The sequence below is a fragment of the Colobus angolensis genome, unplaced genomic scaffold (assembly GCF_000951035.1).
Source record: "Colobus angolensis palliatus isolate OR3802 unplaced genomic scaffold, Cang.pa_1.0 Scaffold93, whole genome shotgun sequence".
Classification (NCBI taxonomy): domain Eukaryota; kingdom Metazoa; phylum Chordata; class Mammalia; order Primates; family Cercopithecidae; genus Colobus; species Colobus angolensis.
The window spans coordinates 361,226-378,826 of NW_012123265.1; the positions used below are offsets into that span (position 1 = coordinate 361,226).

General features: G+C 53.9%; 2 protein-coding genes across 2 annotated transcripts in view; one reads left to right on the forward strand and one right to left on the reverse strand.

Moving 5' to 3' along the window:
- The window catches only part of PDF (peptide deformylase (mitochondrial)), a 1,843-nt gene extending 315 nt beyond the window's left edge, over window positions 1–1,528 (forward strand). Inside the window, exons 2-3 of the mRNA XM_011932124.1 lie at window positions 1–204; window positions 968–1,528. Of these exons, the coding sequence (XP_011787514.1) occupies window positions 1–204; window positions 968–1,125 (362 nt within the window). The 3' untranslated portion in view covers window positions 1,126–1,528. The remainder of the gene's footprint in view (window positions 205–967) is intronic.
- Window positions 1,529–4,697: 3,169 nt separating this feature from the next.
- Window positions 4,698–17,601, reverse strand: part of VPS4A (vacuolar protein sorting 4 homolog A (S. cerevisiae)) — a 95,794-nt gene continuing 82,890 nt past the window's right edge. Inside the window, exons 7-16 of the mRNA XM_011931983.1 lie at window positions 13,244–13,355; window positions 12,974–13,121; window positions 10,940–11,001; window positions 10,715–10,834; window positions 10,147–10,303; window positions 9,406–9,554; window positions 8,925–9,006; window positions 8,423–8,642; window positions 7,034–7,174; window positions 4,698–5,534 (exon numbers count right to left, since the gene is read on the reverse strand). Coding sequence (XP_011787373.1) covers window positions 5,433–5,534; window positions 7,034–7,174; window positions 8,423–8,642; window positions 8,925–9,006; window positions 9,406–9,554; window positions 10,147–10,303; window positions 10,715–10,834; window positions 10,940–11,001; window positions 12,974–13,121; window positions 13,244–13,355 — 1,293 coding nt within the window. The 3' untranslated portion in view covers window positions 4,698–5,432. The remainder of the gene's footprint in view (window positions 5,535–7,033; window positions 7,175–8,422; window positions 8,643–8,924; window positions 9,007–9,405; window positions 9,555–10,146; window positions 10,304–10,714; window positions 10,835–10,939; window positions 11,002–12,973; window positions 13,122–13,243; window positions 13,356–17,601) is intronic.

The following is a 17,601-nucleotide window of genomic DNA, read 5'->3' on the forward strand; positions in this document are numbered from 1 at the left end:
CGCTGGAGCTACCCGAGGCGCTGTGTCGGGAGTGCCCGCCGCGCCAGCGCGCGCTTCGACAGATGGAGCCCTTCCCCTTGCGCGTGTTCGTGAACCCCAGCCTGCGGGTGCTGGACAGCCGCCTAGTCACCTTCCCCGAGGGCTGCGAGAGCGTCGCCGGCTTCCTGGCCTGCGTGCCCCGCTTCCAGGCGGTGCAGATCTCAGGTGCGGGCGGTGGGGCCGTGGCGGCTGGAGCAGCGCGCGAGTCTTTTCCGCCCGACTCTGGCGAGAGCGCAGAAGTGGTCGCGGTTCATCTGCGGTACCTCCCGCAGGAACGAAGTGGGACGCGGGAGTGTACAGGCCTCAGGACGGATAGCTCTTGTGGGGCAGAGCCCGCTCAGATAGGACGCAGGGGCGAGGAGGGGTCTCCTAATTCCTGACAGCCTGGCGCCTGCTTTCTACTCCCTTGCTTTCCACCGCGGTGGAGTTGGAGAAGTGGGCATTGGCCCCCCAGCCTGACCCAGCCCAGGGGGCTAAGCCATTCCCCGCGTGGCACCACAGGATGTCTCGCGGAATGCGGGCTCTGCTGGGGTCGGGGTGATTGTTCCTGCAGAGCAAGCTCGTCGGTTCAAGAGGGTCAGAAAAACAGTGGGGTCTTAAGCTGCAGAACGTCTGTTAGGAGTTCAGAGCCCACAGATACCTCAGAAACGGGAGGTGTGTTCGGAAGGGTCGCACGGTAGGAAGATGATTTCTCATCTCAGCTCTACAGTGAGCTCCATAACCTAATTACCAGAGTTGGGAACCAGGTTGAACACTTGGTAATGGGCCGATGTGAGGCACGTTTTCCAGTTAGGAGAGGAGTTGCTGTCTACTTTTGCCGTCTGCTGTTGCCTCTTGTCAATGGGAACAGCCAGGGGCAGGGGTGAGGAGGTTGAGGATGATGCAGTTCAGCTGTGTCCACTCACCAGCGCTGTAACTTGCTTTGCAGGGCTGGACCCCAATGGAGAACAGGTGGTGTGGCAGGCGAGCGGGTGGGCAGCCCGCATCATCCAGCACGAGATGGACCATCTGCAGGGCTGCCTGTTTATTGACAAAATGGACAGCAGGACATTCACAAACGTCTGTTGGATGGAGGTGAATGACTAAAGCTTTGCTACTGGGGCTGAGGATTCCGGATACCAAGACGCACACACTTCCACTTTGAGCTGGGCACATCTTACTTCGCATCAACTTGGATGGCTTGTGTATGACAGGAAACTGGGCTGCCGAGGCATGGCAGACTGAGCTGGAGGAAGATGTCAGAAATGTTTGCCCTGAAATCAGCTATGAACGGAATGTTGTATACAACTTGAGGAGAAAAATCACCCCCAAAGGAGTGGACGTTTCCTGACAATTCTGTATGGAGGAAGGTGGGGTAACTGCATTCGTCTGCAGTAGACACGAGTTCCTCGGACCTGTATAATCTCCCAAAGCCAAGGTTTGGTAATAATGTAGCCCCTAAATATCTGAAAGCTGTCTTTAAAAATACAGGTAAGCGTGTGACTGGCCATTTGTGCCGAGTTCTTATTTTTACAGAGGGCTTGTGGCCTTGGACGCCAGTTTGCTTATGGAAATGAAACAGGACAGAATCGTCCCTGCTCAAGGAAGTGTTTAATGACAGCACGAGTGTAAATGAGCGCCCACACCTTTTAACAGCCTTGTGCAGGATTTTGCTGCTGACATCTCTAGAGCAGCTGGTTCTTGGCTCATTCTTGGGTTAGAGGCCATGGATCAGGGCTGGGGGCAGGGGTGACAATTGAGAAGTGCAGTGAGCTTCCTGTTAAAAATTGGGACAGACACAGAAAGCAGGACTAGTACTTCCTGGTTCTACACTTATTTTGTAAAAATGAATTAACATCACACCAACCAATGTGTAGGTTTAAGTGTCTGCCAGGTGGGGTGGCTACGCCTGTAATCCCAGCACTTTGGGAGGGCGGGGTGGGTGAATCACGAGGTCAGGAGTTCAAGAACAGCCTGGCCAAGATGGTGAAACCCTGTCTCTACTAAAAATACAGAAATTAGCCAGGCGTGGTGGCGAGCGCCTGTAATCCCAGCTACTGGTGAAGCCAAGGCAGAGAATTGCTTGAACCCAGGAGGCAGAGGTAGCAGTGAGCCAGGATCACGCCACTGCACTCCAGCCTGCGTGACAGAGCAAGACTCAAAGTACGATTCTGACTGTAGAGTTTTCTTTTCTGTCTCAAAAAAAAAAAAAAAAAAACAGCTTTGTTAAGAGGTGAAGGAACTCCAGTTTTATTTATTCTTTGATTTTTTTTTTTTAAAGATAGAGACGGGGGTCTCACTGTGTTGCCCAGGCTGGTCTCAAATTCCTGGTCTCAGGCAGTCCTTCTGCCTTGGCCTCCCAAAGTGTGGGATCACAGTTGTGAGCCACAGTACCCGGCCAAACCCCAGTTTTAGTTAAATTGTTTCACCTCATTTTTATGCTGAGTTTTGTAAAGTAGGTATTCTTGCTAAACAGAGTCCTCAAAATCAAACTATACAAGTAATAGGAAGTCCAGTAAGCTTTTTAGAGAAAATGTGTTGTAAATGGCAGTTAAATGAACCCAGGAAAGACCCGTCCTCCCCTGTGGCTTTCTTTGAGGCCCCACGAGGCCAAGCAGAAGCAAACTGGCTCTAGGTGCAGCCTGACTTTGAAAAGGAATCCTGGCCGGGCTTGGTGGCTCATGCTGGTGTAATCCCAGTACTTTGGGAGGGCAAGGTGGGCAGATCACCTGAGGTCAGGAGTTCAAGACCAGCCTGACCAACATGGCAAAACCCTGTTTTTACTAAAAATAAAGAAACTAGGTGGGCGTGGTGGTGGGCGCCTGTAATTCCAGCTACTTGGGAGGCTGAGGCAGGAGAATCGCTCGAACCTGTGAGGCAGAGGTTGCAGTGAGCTGAGATCTCGCCACTGTACTCCAGCCTGGCAACAAAGGCTCCGTCTCAAAAAGAAAAAAAAAAGGGAATCCCAACCAGGTAACTGGTGCAAGGTCAGAGACGCGGCCAATGGGGACATTGGTAGAAAGCTCATTGCTACTGAAAACATGGGTCTTTAGGAAAATTAGAATTCAGTGAGCCTCCTTTCATTTGGATAATGTTCAGAAGCTCTTGCAGGGGGCTATGGTGACATTTTGATGCTTATAGTCTGAGGTTAACGCCTTTGTGGTGGGCATTGGTAGCAATAAAATGCAAATTTTACTGCATTTCCAGTAAAATCTCTTCCACTTCAAGCAGGAAGCACTCACAAAAAGCACATGTACACGTCACTATTATGAGCTAATCAAAGTTTTAGAAATCACCTTCCACAGTGAAAGCTAGTGTAGGCAGAAGGTTTAGAACAGAATCCCCAGGTCGAGAAGTGAATTTCAGAGCATTTCAGGGAGGAAACTCCTTTGCACATGTCAGCATGTTTAACATCGATGATGGCAGGTTGTGTGCTGGCAGCCAGAGTCTGAGGCCACCGTCCAAGGTTCAGCACCAGTGGTTCCTGTTGCTGGTCATGGAGAGAGCGAAGTGGAAAGACAGCTGTCTTCACGCTCTAAGTAGAGCACAGGGATGGACCATAGCCGTGCTAACCTTTCTTAACCCCTAGTATTTGTTAAGGTGTTTAACCAGTAGGAATGAGGAAACAAAGTTCTGATTCAAGTAAATGTAACTAGAAGTTAAAAATTTAAAAATTTGTAAGCTCACTAAAGTGAAGCTCTGTAGACATGGTTCATTTCCTGGGGGCTTGGGGTACATAACCAAAAACTTAAACGAGTGCCCCCAAGCCACGAAGATCCCAGCTGCTGTGGTTGAGGGGTAACCCATCAGCACTGGAGAAAAGTCTTGGAGCTACTGATCCAAAGTTAGCTCACTTCTGCAGAGGCTTGGAACCAGAGCAAAGAAACGGCCCAATGCAAGGCCAGTGTGAGCCAAGAGCTGGCCATGTAATCAGTTCCGGCCCAGCCAGGTTTGAAAGGTAGAGAAGTACTGAGTTTTGGCGAGGGAGGCTTGGAACAAAGCCCTTTCCCAGGCTACAAGCTTCATTTACTAGGCCAGGTCTTTCTGTGTGAATGTGCTTTGACTTAGGTCTGTTCATATGCATGGGGTAAACGTGGGACAGCCTCTGCAGCTTCACTGCCTGCTGGACACGTGTCCAGGGCTGCCAGCTCTGGGCCCTTGGTGTCTGTTGGGGGTCACAAACTGAAATGGCCACAGGGGCTATCTGGGCAGGCAACACAGATGAGTGGGGATGGGGCCCCTTTCCGCACAGAGCAGCCTCTGCTCAGTGGCCGTGGACAGGCTGCCCCATGAGGACGCAGGCCCAACATAGCCTAATTTAATCTTCTAGAAGTCAGAATTCTGAATTTTTATGTCAACTTCCAACTTTTAAATGTTAGCGGCAGACCAAACAGCTGTAGGACGGGTCTGGCACGCAGGGCTCTCACTTTGCAGTCTCTGATCTGCAGGCCGAACAACGGCGAGAACTATCTGGATCCCAAACACCCCCAGCCAAACTTCTGAGGCCTTAAGGGGAGGAGGCCTTGACACCTGACTGGAGAACCGGCCTGAGAACTGCAGCGTTCCTGTTTCCTGCTCTGCTTTAGAAGAGAGAGCAGAGAGAAAACCAGAGGGTCTTTTAATTGGAGGTAAGGGTGGTCCTTCAGAGTCCCAGGCAAGAGTCAAAGATGAGATCACTCGGGTGGCTCAAGAAGGGAAAAGGATTTATTAGACCATTTCCAGGACAGGGACCCAGGGGCAGTGGCTGGGTTCAGTGTTCTCACACTCAGGAAGAAAAGGCAGTGAACACCCGCCTGACTGCCTTCCCCTGATCTGAACGACACCATCTCCTCCCCAAAGGAAGACACAGCCCTGGATGTGAACCTAGGAGGGTGGGAATGGCTTATGTCACTCAGTCTTTGAGGCAGAGCTTGGGCTGGGGTTGCAGGGGCATCAGCTAATTTGCTCTCAAGGAGCAAAACTTGGGTGTAAAAGGAATGGGCAGTGGAGCTAGCCAACTGTCTGGAGGTCTGGGTGACCTCGCAGCATGGCTGCTCCCCCCGCCCCCCACTCCTTGACACTTTCAGGTGATTTTATCTTTATTTATAAACAAGACGAAAATCCAAGCAGCATTAATTTAGGGGAACAAAAGATGGAAAAAAAAAGGGGGGGGAGGGGGGCAGAAGGAGCTGGTGAGCATCCAAGAGAGGAGGAAGTAGGAAGAGCCAGTGTCCACCGGCTGCCCCGGGGCGGTGGAGCGTCTGTGGCTGCGAGGCTCTTCCTTCTGGCTCCCTGGCAGGCGGCCAGACAGCAGAGGGGACTCTGTAGTGACTTTGGGACAGGCCCTGGAGCCCTGTCTGGCTGCTGACACAGGGAGTGCCTGCATTTGCCCCCATCAACCTCCCACCTTCACCATCGCCCAAGTGAAGTAGCTTTTAACTCTCCTGCCCAAAGTCCTCTGAGAATTTCTTCACTTTCAGGAGGTCGTCTGCATTCACCGTGGGCCGGGTGGTGGCCAGAGACCGCAGCATGTCCGACTGTGAAGGCGAGAGCATGTGCTTGAGCAGGAGCCAGGCTCCAGGTCCCCAACCTCCCCTCAGCAGGCAACAGGCGCAGTCGAGGGTGGGAAGAGGCCTGCCTTCAAGGCCACCCCAGAGACCTGCTTGAATCTGCCTATGGCAGGGACCCTGTTCCCTCTCGAGGCAGCTCAGATGGGCCTCCTCCTGGTCTGAATATCTAAGCTCCATCATCTCATAACTCCCCTTAGGAACTTTTTTTTGGAAACGGAGTCTCACTGTTGACCAGGCTGGAGTGCAGTGGCACAATCTCGGCTCGCTGTAACCTCCACCTCCTGGGTTCAAGTGGTTCTCCTGCCTCAGCCTCCCAAGTAGCTGGGCTATATAGGTGTGTGCCACCACACACGGCTGATTTTTGTATTTCTAGTAGAGATGGGGTTTCACTATGTTGGTCAGGCTGAACTCCTGACCTCAGGTGATCTGCCTGCCTTGGCCTCCCAGAGTGCTGGGATTACAGGCATGAGCCGCTGCACCCCCAGGAGCTTTCTTAACTGCACACCCCCTACATCAGCCACAAGGGCAGACACTTGCCAGGACGGCACAGGTCATAATGAGAGCCAGGTTACGCGGGTGTGGGGCTGCCTTTGCAACTGCATCACAGTAAGCCGTCCTGACACATTCACTGCCTCACTGCACCACACAAGCAAAACCCACGGATTGATGTCATATTATCTGGACCTGACTTTACTTGCTAAAGAATATAAAATGCAGGCTAGGTGTGGTGGCTCATGCTTGTAATCCCAGCACTTTGGGAGGCCAAGTTGAGGATCACTTAAGCCCAGCAGTTTGAGACTGGCCTCGGCAACACAGCAAGGCCCTGTTTCTTTAAAAAAAGGAAAAATTAGCTGGGCATGGTGGTGTGTGCCTGTTGCTGCTACTCAGGAGGCTGAGGTGAGAAGATTGTGTGAGCTGGTGAGGTCGAGGCTGCAGTGAGCCATCATTGCACCACTGCACCCAGCCTTTATATGTACAAAATGCTAATGCTGCCACCTGCATCCTGGGCACCCACTGAGTGTAACAGCTGGCACGCCAGCTTCCCTGAGCTACAAAGGCCATTCTCAACAGCCCAGGACATAGAAGGAGAAGACTATTTTTTATTTTTGAGACGGAGTCTCGATCTGTCACCCAGGCTGGAGTGCAGCAGTGCAATCTCGGCAACCTCTGCCTCCCGACTTCAAGTGATTCTTCTGCCTCAGCCTCCCGAATAGCTGGGACTACAAGTACACACCAGCACGCCTGGCTAATTTTTCTATTTTTAGTAGAGACACGGGGTTTCTCCATATTGGCCAGGCTGATCTCAAACTCCCAAGGTGATCCGCCCACCTCGGCCTCCCAAAGTGCTGGGATTACAGGCGTGAGCCACCGCGCCCAGCCTGGAGAAGGCTGTTTTTATTCTGGACCCAAGCCCCCAATTTTCTGGGCTCTGTGCAGCCCTCTTCCCTCCGCCGTCAGTCACTTACCATGCAAACCACAGGCTCTAAGAGTTTGTCCCCGGGGACATCCATCCAAGTCATCTCCATGGCTCCTGGGTCCCCTGGTGAGCATGGGGTTAGGAGGTCATCGATCATCACACTGGGGTTGGTACGGGAGGGGCCACAGACCTGAAACAAAATGGATCTGAATGGCTGGAGCAGCTGCCCCTCAGTGTCAATGAGAGGGGCTGGACCCCTCTGGTCTCTAAGGAGGTCCCAAAGAGAATGCTCTCTGGGTCCCCAGCATCTGAGGAAGATGGGCTCCTTCAGAAATTGGGCTGGGTGGTCCGAGCAATTCATGATATGCGTGCGATTCCAGCAATCTGTAGCCCCAGTGCCTTGATGTCTTCCTCAGTAACAGTCACGTCTCACCAGGAACACAGTGACATTAAAAGTGTGATATGGTTTAGCTGTGCTCCCACCCACATCTCAACTTGAACCGTATCTCCCAGAATTCCCACACGTTGTGGGAGGGACCCAGGGGGAGGTCACTGAATCATGGGGGCTGGTCTTTCCTGTGCTATTCTAGTGATAGTGAATAAGTCTTATGAGATCTGATGGGTTTACCAGGGGTTTCCACTTTTGCTTCTTCATTTTCTCTTGCCGCCACCATGGTTCTGAGGCTTCCCCAGCCATGTGGAACTGTGAGTCCAATTAAACCTCTTTCTCTTCCCAGTCTCGGGTATGTCTTTATCAGCAGGATGAAAATGGACTAATACAAAGTGGTTTTCCAACTGAAGTCTGCTGCCTTGGCAAAACATTCCCCCTGTGTCCACAAGCTTCATTCCCTCACCCCTTCACCTCCTGTCGCAGGCATCACCCCAGTGCCATCTGCCCTTCCCTCCATGCCCAAGACACCGCTCTTCTAATCCTGCTCCATCCCCATCCCCCTCTGAGAAACTCACTGACTGTGCTGATTGTCTCCCCGCCAAGAACGAGGGTCCAGGGTTTTTGTCTGTTGGTCGCTCTTATCTTCCCAGCACTTAGGACAGTGCCGGGCACACGGGAGGACCCACAGCAAACACTCAGCAGAGATGTACTGAATGAATGGACGAGTCTTCCTGCTTATTTCATATCCAACACTCTGCAAACACTGACTTGGTGTCCACCCCGCACAAGAGCACACAGTGCTGGAGGAGGAGGCCGCAGCAGGGTTAAGGCAGTAAAGTGGCCCTGTCCTCTGCTTTCACACACCCTGGGATGGCCACACTGCAGAAGAGCTGCAGGGAGGGGAGGGTGGGTGCAGCCCCCATGGCACTGGCCCTCCGCTCTCCAGGAAGCCTCAGAGACTGTTACCACCTGAGCAGCCGGGGAGCAGGACCAGGAGTTGGGGGAAAAAAATGAACATCCCGCTCAGCAGTGGCCATGGGCACTCACCTTTTTGAAGTGTGTGGCTGACTGCACCTTCCTCACGGGCTGCATGAGGGAGTCCCGCACGATGATGCTGATGTCCGCACCCGAGTAGCCTTCTGTCTTCCGGGCCAGCTCGTGGATGTTTGCATCCGTGAGGTTGTGGGGAGTGCTCCCCAGATGCAACCGGAACATCTGGGCACGGGCAGCTTCCTCCGGCAAGGGGATGTAAATTCGCTTTTCAAACCTAGAGAGCCCAGCACACGGCAGGCGTTGAGAGCGGATGATGGAATGCTATTCACTGAAGGGGAGGTGCGAAGATTTGAGTGAAACGGACACACTTCACGGGCCAGTGCTGCTGGCAGCACATCCTCAAAAAGCCAGCCTCACAAAGTGCTCTGCTTGGCAGGCAGGTGGGAAGACTCCAGGGAAAAGGGGCCAGGGCTGCACCCTGGCTGCCAGCAGCAGGCAGACCATGACCGTGGTGGGAGGAAGCCTCCAGCTCTGGCTCCTCCTGGGGAAGACTCACCTCCTCCTGATGGCCGAATCCAACACCCATGGTATGTTCGTGGCTCCAAGAACCAGAGTCCCATCATTGTTATTCCCCACCCCTGTGGAGAAAGGGAGACAAAGATGCAGACTCTGGACAGCTGCCACGGGTCAGTTGAAACCTGGGAACAGACCCCGGGGGCTTTGCGTGTCAGCAATTGAAGCCATGCTTGTGCCCCCCGCCACTGGCAGGGTCCCAAGTGAGATTAAACCACATCTTAGTCTGGCTGTGCCATGTGAGACCTGTGGCACTGCCTGCCATGGGAGGGGTGGAGTGGCCGGCGCAGCAGACGCCTCAGGCGCCTCTTGGGAATGGAAGTCCGTCCACAGTCTGAGGGGCTGGAGCTGGGGAGTGCCTCTCCGTGGCTGAGGACAACCAAATCCAGCCACAGCTCAGAAGAAAGCCCAGGGTCGGCTTTAGGTGCAACAAGAACCAAGGGGGCCCTGGGCCCGGCACACACCCTGCATCTGGACCAAGAACTCCGTTTTGATCCTCCGGGCGGCCTCGCTCTCATTTTCATTTCGGGATCCGCAGAGGGAATCCACCTCGTCGATGAAGATGATGGAGGGCTTGTGCTGCCTGGCCAGCTCAAACAGGTTCTTGACCAGCCTGTGAAGGTGAGAAAGGGGGTGAGGACAAGACGCTCACATCCATGCCCGCCTGGGCTCCCGGCACTTCCCTCTTCTCACCCTTCCCACAGGGAGGCGCAGGCCATGGTCACGCCGGGATTGCAGAAAACATGGTGGTGAGGAGCCCTCGGGCCGCGCCGCACCAAGAGGAGCACACCCTGGCGTCAGCCCCGAACACAGCCTCAATCCCAGGAGCACCATGCACTAGCTCTGCACTTGGGACACGTCAGTCCCCTTCTTCCACGCCCGTCTCATCACATGCAAAACAGGAGTCAGTGTGGGGAACAATGTCCCCCACACACTGCCCCAACAGGGACCGCAACCCAGACCCCAAAACTATCCTCACTTCCTTTCCCTTCCCTTCTGGAGCACTTCACCTCTCCCGGGTCCCGTCCACCTTCACCTGCCTTTGTTGGGACAGTTTCCCAGCCAATAAGCTAGCGACACACTGCTCTTGGGTATCCTCCCTGAAAAGCAAACCACTCCTCCGGGAGGTGACTCCACGGGGTGGGCCGCTGGGTCACTAGCAGGGCCGGGGCTGCTGGCAGAGCACAGCCTGGTGGCCGACTTACTTTTCACTCTCCCCCAGCCACTTGGACATGAGGTCTGAGGAGGACACAGAGAAGAAGGTGGAGTTGTTGGCCTCTGTTGCCACGGCTTTGGCCAAGTAGGATTTCCCTGTGCCAGGGGGTCCGAACAGCAGAATCCCCCGCCAGGGGGTGCGCTTGCCTACAACAGAGATTCCACAGAAGTGAGGCCTCCTGACTGGGGAAAGGAATAGGAAAAGCAGAGGGTCTCGAGTCCCATACATAGAGTGAGAGAGGACATTCTGTGAAACGACGGACTTTAGGGGCAAACGAGTGATGGGAGCTACCTTCCCTGCTGTGCCCTGTGCTGTGACCCCATGACCTTGCACAGTGACACCATCTGTCACTGTTTCCTGATCCTGCCCACCCTGTGAGGTGATCGTCATCTCAAAGCTCCAGCCACAGCAGTGCTGTGGACACCAGCGAGCAGCCAGGCCCGGCCCTCTGCGGAACATGGGAGCTGAGTTGACACTGACTCCCGGGTGCCTCGGAGTGCCAGCCCTGCAGAAGCCTGGAATTTTTATGTTGGGGCTTGAAATGGCTCAACTCTCACCTGTGAACAAATGTGGGAATTTGATTGGCAAAATGACAGCTTCTTTGAGGGCCTCCTTGGCCCCCTCCAGCCCGGCCACGTCGTTCCACCGTATGTTGGGTTTCTCCATCACAACGGCACCTGCAAGAGGGAGGCCAACCCAGGCCCGGTCAGGGGACATGAGCCAGCCCAGCTGCGGACCCACGCGTGTCCCCTGTGGCTGCCACCGGGCTGCGAGCCACTTACCCATCAGCTGTTCCTGCAGTTTCTTCTTCTCCGGATTATCCCCTTCACTGTCACTGTCACTGCTGGGAAAGGAGATGGAAAGTCACAAGCTGGCCCTTCCGCGTGTAACGCAGAGGTGCTCCCAGCAAGTCCAGGCTCCGTTGCCTGCACACTGGTTAAGGAACGAAGACTTCCTGGCTTAACAGTGCCGTGTGACCCGCAAGCAAGTACTTCGGGGACATCTGGGCTAATGCTCTCAGCAGCTCACTTCAGGAACTCCCCAGCAAGCACCCCTATAACCCACCCTGTTTCTTCGTGGAGGGGATGGGAATCGGGATGTCGGCCCTCTCTCCTGAAGGCCGTAGGGGAAATGTGCTTCAGCTGGACTTAAAGAGCAGCCCAGGCCAGGTGCGGTGGCTCACACCTCACACTCTGGGAGGCCACCTGCAGTGGCTCACGTAGCCCAGGCTGGGTGTGGTGGCTCACCCCTGTAATCCCAGCACTCTGGGAGGCTGAGGTGGGAGGATCGCTTGAGCCCAGGAGTTTGAGACCAGCCTGGGAAACAGCAAGATCCTGTCTCTACAAAAAACAAAATTAGCTGGGCGAGGTGGCACGCATCTATGCTGCCAGCTACTTGGGAGGCAGAGGATGCAGTTAACCAAGATTGCACCACTGCACTCCAGCCTGGGAGACAGAGTGAAGCCCTATCTGAGGGGAAAAAAAAGCAGCCAGTCAAGCAACGTAGCTGCCAGAAGCTTTTTTTTTTTTCTCTTTTTTGAGATGGAGTCTTGCTTTGTTGCCCAGGCTGGAGTGCAATGGCACAATCTCGATCTCAGCTCACTGCAACCTCCGCCTCCCCGGTTCAAGTAATTCTCTGGCCTCAGCCTCTCGAGTAGCTGGGATTACAGGCACACGCCACAGTGCCCGGCTAATTTTTTTGTATTTTTAGTAGAGACAGGTTTCACCATGTTGGCCAAGTTGGTTTTGAAATCCTGACCTCAAGTGATCTGCCCGCCTCGGCCTCCCAAAGTGCTGGGATTACAGGCGTGAGCCACCGCAGCCCGCACCAGAAGCTTTTTCTAGAGACTCAGGGACAGCATGTGCCCCGACTCCAAAGCAGCCACTGCCGAACGACAGAGGAGAAGGCAAAACTAAAATCGAAAGGGAACTCCTGGGGAGAACGCAGCCACTGCTGTCACCCCAGAGCTACTTCCTCTCTGTATGGAATTTGTAATCCTCAGAACTTTAATCCTTCTTGGAGATCCCTGGCCTCCACCCCTGCCTCGTGAGGCCTCTCCCTCTGGGGATGGGAGCGCGGTGTGGACCCTCCATCCAGGAGGCGGCCTTGCCTCTGGTGAGACACTGACACCACCCGCCCCTCCTGCCTGGGCCCCTCACTTCCCCTCCCACGCCTCCAAGACACCACTAGCCTTTGTGTTCAGATGACTGGGATCGCTGTGGTGGGTGCACCCCGGACCTGAGGTGAGAGGCTGTGGAGAGGACCCTGGCTGGGGTTATCAGGGCCACCCGCCCTGCACTGGGGGTCCAGGATCCATCCTGTGAGACCTCGGCAGGGCCCCTAACCCGAGCCAGCCGCCCCACTTGTCGGAGGCAGGTGACTCTTTGACAGTCACAGCAGCTGGCACTCATTGCATGCTCTCGTGTGCCAAGCTCCAAGGGCAGTGCCCACATCATCTCACTGCTCCCTACGGCAACGCTGGGAGGGGAGTTCCACGACCTTCCCCGTTCCAAGATGTGGAGATGGCAGGCACACGGGGTCCTGGCACAGGCTGGGAGCTAACAGAGCTGGGGTACCATCCTGAGACTCTACCATCTGCACCAAGCTCCCCTGTCCCCATGGCATGTGGGTCAGATCCAATGAGACGATGAACACGAAGTGCTCTGGGCCATGCTCCCTGAAAGCAGCTGCTGGCACTGTCATCCCTGCACTGTGAGGACCATTTCCACAGGAAGTCCAAGGCCGCATGAGCGCCAGGAATGACAGGGAGCCATGAGGAGGGTGCAGGCGCCTGGGCGGACGCTGCAGACACTCACCCCTTGCCCTCACTCTGGTTCTCTTTGACTGGCTTCTTGCCGTGTTTCTCTTTGCTTCGTAAATAATCCTTCAGTTTCTCGGCCCGGTCTAGGTACTGCACGCACTTGGCTCGAATGCTCTCCTTGGCCTTGTCGCTGTGGGCCTCATCTGTGAAAGGGAACACGGAGGGGCCCCTGTGAGGCTCGTGCACCACCCCCACCAACCCCCCCAACCCCCTCCCACCCCCTCCCCTCTGGAGCGCCGTAACCTGAGGACCCCGCGAGACTCACACTTGATGGCGTGGAGGAAGTACTCCACCGCATGCTGGTACAGCCGCAGCGCCTCCTCGTAGTTCTTGGCTTTGTCCTCTTCTGTGGCTTTCGTCACCAGATCAATAGCTTTCTGGAAAGGCAAAGCAAACTGATCAGTGCTTCCTTGGAGACGCAGAAAAGTCGCTGGGGTCACAGGCATGAGGATGAGATGTGACGAGGGATGCCGCTGGGCCTCTGGATTTACTGCTTGTGGGCCGTTTCACTGGCCTACTTTTCCAACATCGGCTAGAAAGGCCTTCAAATGAGGCTTTAAAAGCCGGCCAGCCGTCTTCACAATAAGCTCAGACGGTTAAAAGCCACGCTCTGGATTTCAGCAAGTGGAAACCTGACCTAATATCTCAGGTCCAGGGCTCAAGGGGCGAGTTCACAGGACTTTCTCTTCTGCTGCCTCAAGGGAAAGAGAAACAGACCCGAGCTGAGAGCCTGGCAGAAGGACACGCAGGAGCAAGTGACTGCTGGTTTGCTTAGCAAGGAGGCCAGAAACTGCACCCGGCCTCAGGGCCAGAGAAAAGCCAGCCAGAAGGAAAGTCCTGCCCGACTGCGAGTTTCCATGGGATACACTGAAAGGCCTCTCTCCGCCTCCTGCCGGCTCCACGCAGCTCGCTTCTCCAGGCTGCAGAGAGAAGACGGTTTCCTTCGCTGTCTAGAGAGACACCCCAGGAAGGGGCTCTTACGCACAAGGCTCCACACACCAGTAGCTCCAGTAAGAAAAGTACTTGCTTGCTCCCTGCTGCCAACAGAAGGGAACCGTGTCCCTCTGGAACCTTGTAAGAACTCTGTGAGAGTGAGTGTCTTTGGGAATCCCATAAATCCTGTAGGCCAGTGCCCTAGGCTGAACTGAAAGCACCTCTGTGGTTTTATTTGTTATTTCTATTTTATTTTATTTTTTTAAGACAGAGTCTCACTCTGTCATCCAGGCTGGAGTGCAATGGCGCGATCTTGGCTCTCTGCAACCTCCACCTCTTGGGTTCAAGCGATTCTCCTGCCTCAGCCTCCCCAGTAGCTGGAATTACAGGTGCCTACTACCACACTCAGCTAATTTTTGTATTTTTAGTAGAGACAGAGTTTCACCATGTTGGCCAGGCTGGTCTCGAACTCCTGACCTCAAGTGACCCACCTGCCTCGGCTTCCAAAGTGCTAGGATCATAGGCGTGAGCCATTGCGACCGGCCAATAAAGCACCTACATGGCTTTAAAGCCTGGTTTTAAAAACTGAAGCTTCACCGACGCCTGCAGGAAGCATGACCAGAATTCTCCTCCTCAGATCCAGCACCAGTTACCAGGCAGACAATCCCACCGCAGACTCACGGTTCCAGGCACAGCAAACAATAAACCTCCTGACCGGCTCTTGGCAGGGCCGGGGCATTTGTTCAGCCCTCTCTCATCTGCAAGGAAGAAGTCTCCGAAAGAAACACACACAGACAGCTTGACAGAACAGACAGGCTGGGGGAGGCTGGGCCGGGCTGATGTGAAATGAATGCAGCGGATTGAAGAGATGAGAAGAGGGGTGAGTGCTGGCCATTATTTTCAAGCCTCTACTCCCTCTACTACCTACAATGAATGGCTGGGAGCCCCAAACCTTCTTGGAAATGAGCTTAGGCACAGGCTGCCCTTGACTGTCCTCTTCTGTGTGATGTTCCTTCAGATGAGACAAGAAGGCAGTGCTCCTCTCCCTGGTGGCTTCTCTTCTGCAGAACAAACACCCCCAGTACCTCGGACTTTTTCACTCTCCGTAATATCATGCTTGGGTCTGTCCTTAGAACAATACTGAAGGTGTTCTCTGTCCTACAAGGAGCAGCACTGACACATCCCCTCCCTCCTTCTGGAAACTCTAGTAACGCACCTAAGAGTACGCTGGGGCTGGGCGCAGTGGCTCATGCCTGTAATCCCAGCACTTTGGGATGCTGAGGCAAGCGGATCACCGGAGGTCAGGAGATCAAGACCATCCTGGCTAACACAGTGAAGCACCGTCTCTACTAAACATACAAAAAGTTAGCCAGGCATGGTGATGTACGCCTGTAGTCCCAGCTACTTGGGAGGCTGAAGCAGGAGAATTGCTTGAACCCAGGAGGTGGAGGCTGCAGAGAGCTGAGATCGCACCAGTGAGAGTCCATCTCAAAAAAAAAAAAAGTGCACTGGACTTTTCTGGCAACCACATACAGTTTTTCACACACAGGGGGTCCGAGTTTCAATGGAGAGAAACAGTATTACAGAACAGGAGGGTAAGGTGACAAACTGCCAGCCCCGCCGCATCTCTAGTAACACGAACGGCAAAAGATGAGGACAAAAAAAAGGGTGCTAATGGGGGCTGACAAATGCTTACCGTAGAGGACCAGATGGTATATAATTTAGGATTTGCCAGCCAATCTCTGTTGCAACAACTCTACCTTGGTGGCACAAAAGTGGCTGTAGACAGTATATCAGTGAACGAACAGGGATATGTTCCAATAAAACTTTATTTATAGACCCTGAAATGTGAATTCCATAGGATTTTCATGTGTCATGAAATACTTTTTTTTCAAGTCATTTAAAAAATGTAAAAACCTATGACATTATGTTAAGTCATAATGAAGGAAACCAGCCACAAAGGACCACCTATTGTATGACTCCATTTACATAAAGTGCCTAGAATAGGCAAACCCACAGAGAAAAAAGGTAGATTAGTGGTTGCCCAGGGCTGGGAGAGAGAGGGGCTGGGGGGTAAGGGTTTCTTTTGAAGGTGATGAAAATGTTCTCAAAAGTGATTGTGGTGATGGTCACACAACCATGAATATACTAAAAGCACTGAATTATACACTTTAAATGGGTGAGTTGCGCTGGGCACCGTGGCTCACATCTATAACCCCAGCATTTTGGGAGGCCGAGGTGGGCAGATCACACTTGAAGTCAGGAGTTCGAAACCAGCCTGGCCAACATGGTGAAACCCCGTCTCTACTAAAAATACAAAAAAAAATTAGCTGGGCATGATGGTGGGTGCCTTGTAATCCCAGCTACTCGGGAGGTTGAGGCAGAAGCTGCAATGAGTTGAGATTGCACCACTGCACTCCAGCCTGGGCGACAGAATGACACTGTCTCAAAAAAAAATTAATAAAAAATCGGCTGGGCGCGGTGGCTCAAGCCTGTAATCCCAGCACTTTGGGAGGCCGAGACGGGCGGATCACGAGGTCAGGAGATCGAGACCATCCTGGCTAACACGGTGAAACCCCGTCTCTACTAAAAAATACAAAAAACTAGCCGGGCGAGGTGGCGGGCGCCTGTAGTCCCAGCTACTCGGGAGGCTGAGGCAGGAGAATTGCTTGAACCTGAGAGGTGGAGACTGCAGTGAGCCGAGATCACACCACTGCACTCCAGTCTGGGAGACAGAATGAGACTCCGTCTCAAAAAAATAAATAAAGAAAATAAATAAATAAAGCTGTGTTTAAAACTGAAAAACATTCTTGGTTCACAGGCCATAAAAATCCTGCCTGGGTAGACGGGATCTGTGGCTTCTGCTGGTGAATGGTGGGGTCTGGCTAGGGACTCCATCTAATTCCTAACCTGGTACCCCAATTCATTCCATGTCTGCTCCTACTTCCGCCCTCCTCCACCTTCAGGTCTCTGAATGCTACTGGAACTCTGATGTCCCTTCTTCCACGAAGTCTCCCAGGCACTTTGTCAGTTGTTACTTAATGGACACCTACTACGTGCCAGACACACGTCAGGAATGCTTTACCGTAATTATTCAATTTAAAGCCATCATCACAACAACCTAAAGGGCATTACCCCATTTTACAGACCAGGAAACTCGAGGGCCAAAGATTAAAAAAAAAAAACCTAGCCCAAGGTCATTTGCTGGTGAGTGGCACAGCTGAGATTCAAACTCCGGGCTGAGGCCTGAGCATGTTGCTATCTTCTGACCCCGCAGAACTGACAGCACCTAGAGGGTGGGTCAGTCGTTCACCCAGGTGGCGACATCCCAGCACCACCCTGCAGGATCTAGGGAATGAATGAAGGGTCGATGGCCGAGAAAAGGAAGTCGAAGATTGGGGAAGGGGCCAGGGCTTGTTCGAAGTGGGGCCGAGGGGCTTCCAGGACCCGGGACAGGAGAGGTGGGAGCGAGCATCGCTGTCTTAGAGCCCAGCCGGACCCCGGGCCGAGCTTCCCGACGGTGCCTGTGCGGCTTGGGTGAGGCTGCTCCCCACGGCGGTACCGGGGCGCCGGCTACACGAAGCGGCCCTGGGGCTGGGCCAGCCGTGCAGGGCCGGAGGGCCTGATGGCAAAGACGCCACCCCGGCTCCGAGTGCGTGGAAACAGACACGGGCGGAAGCGGCGAGGGGA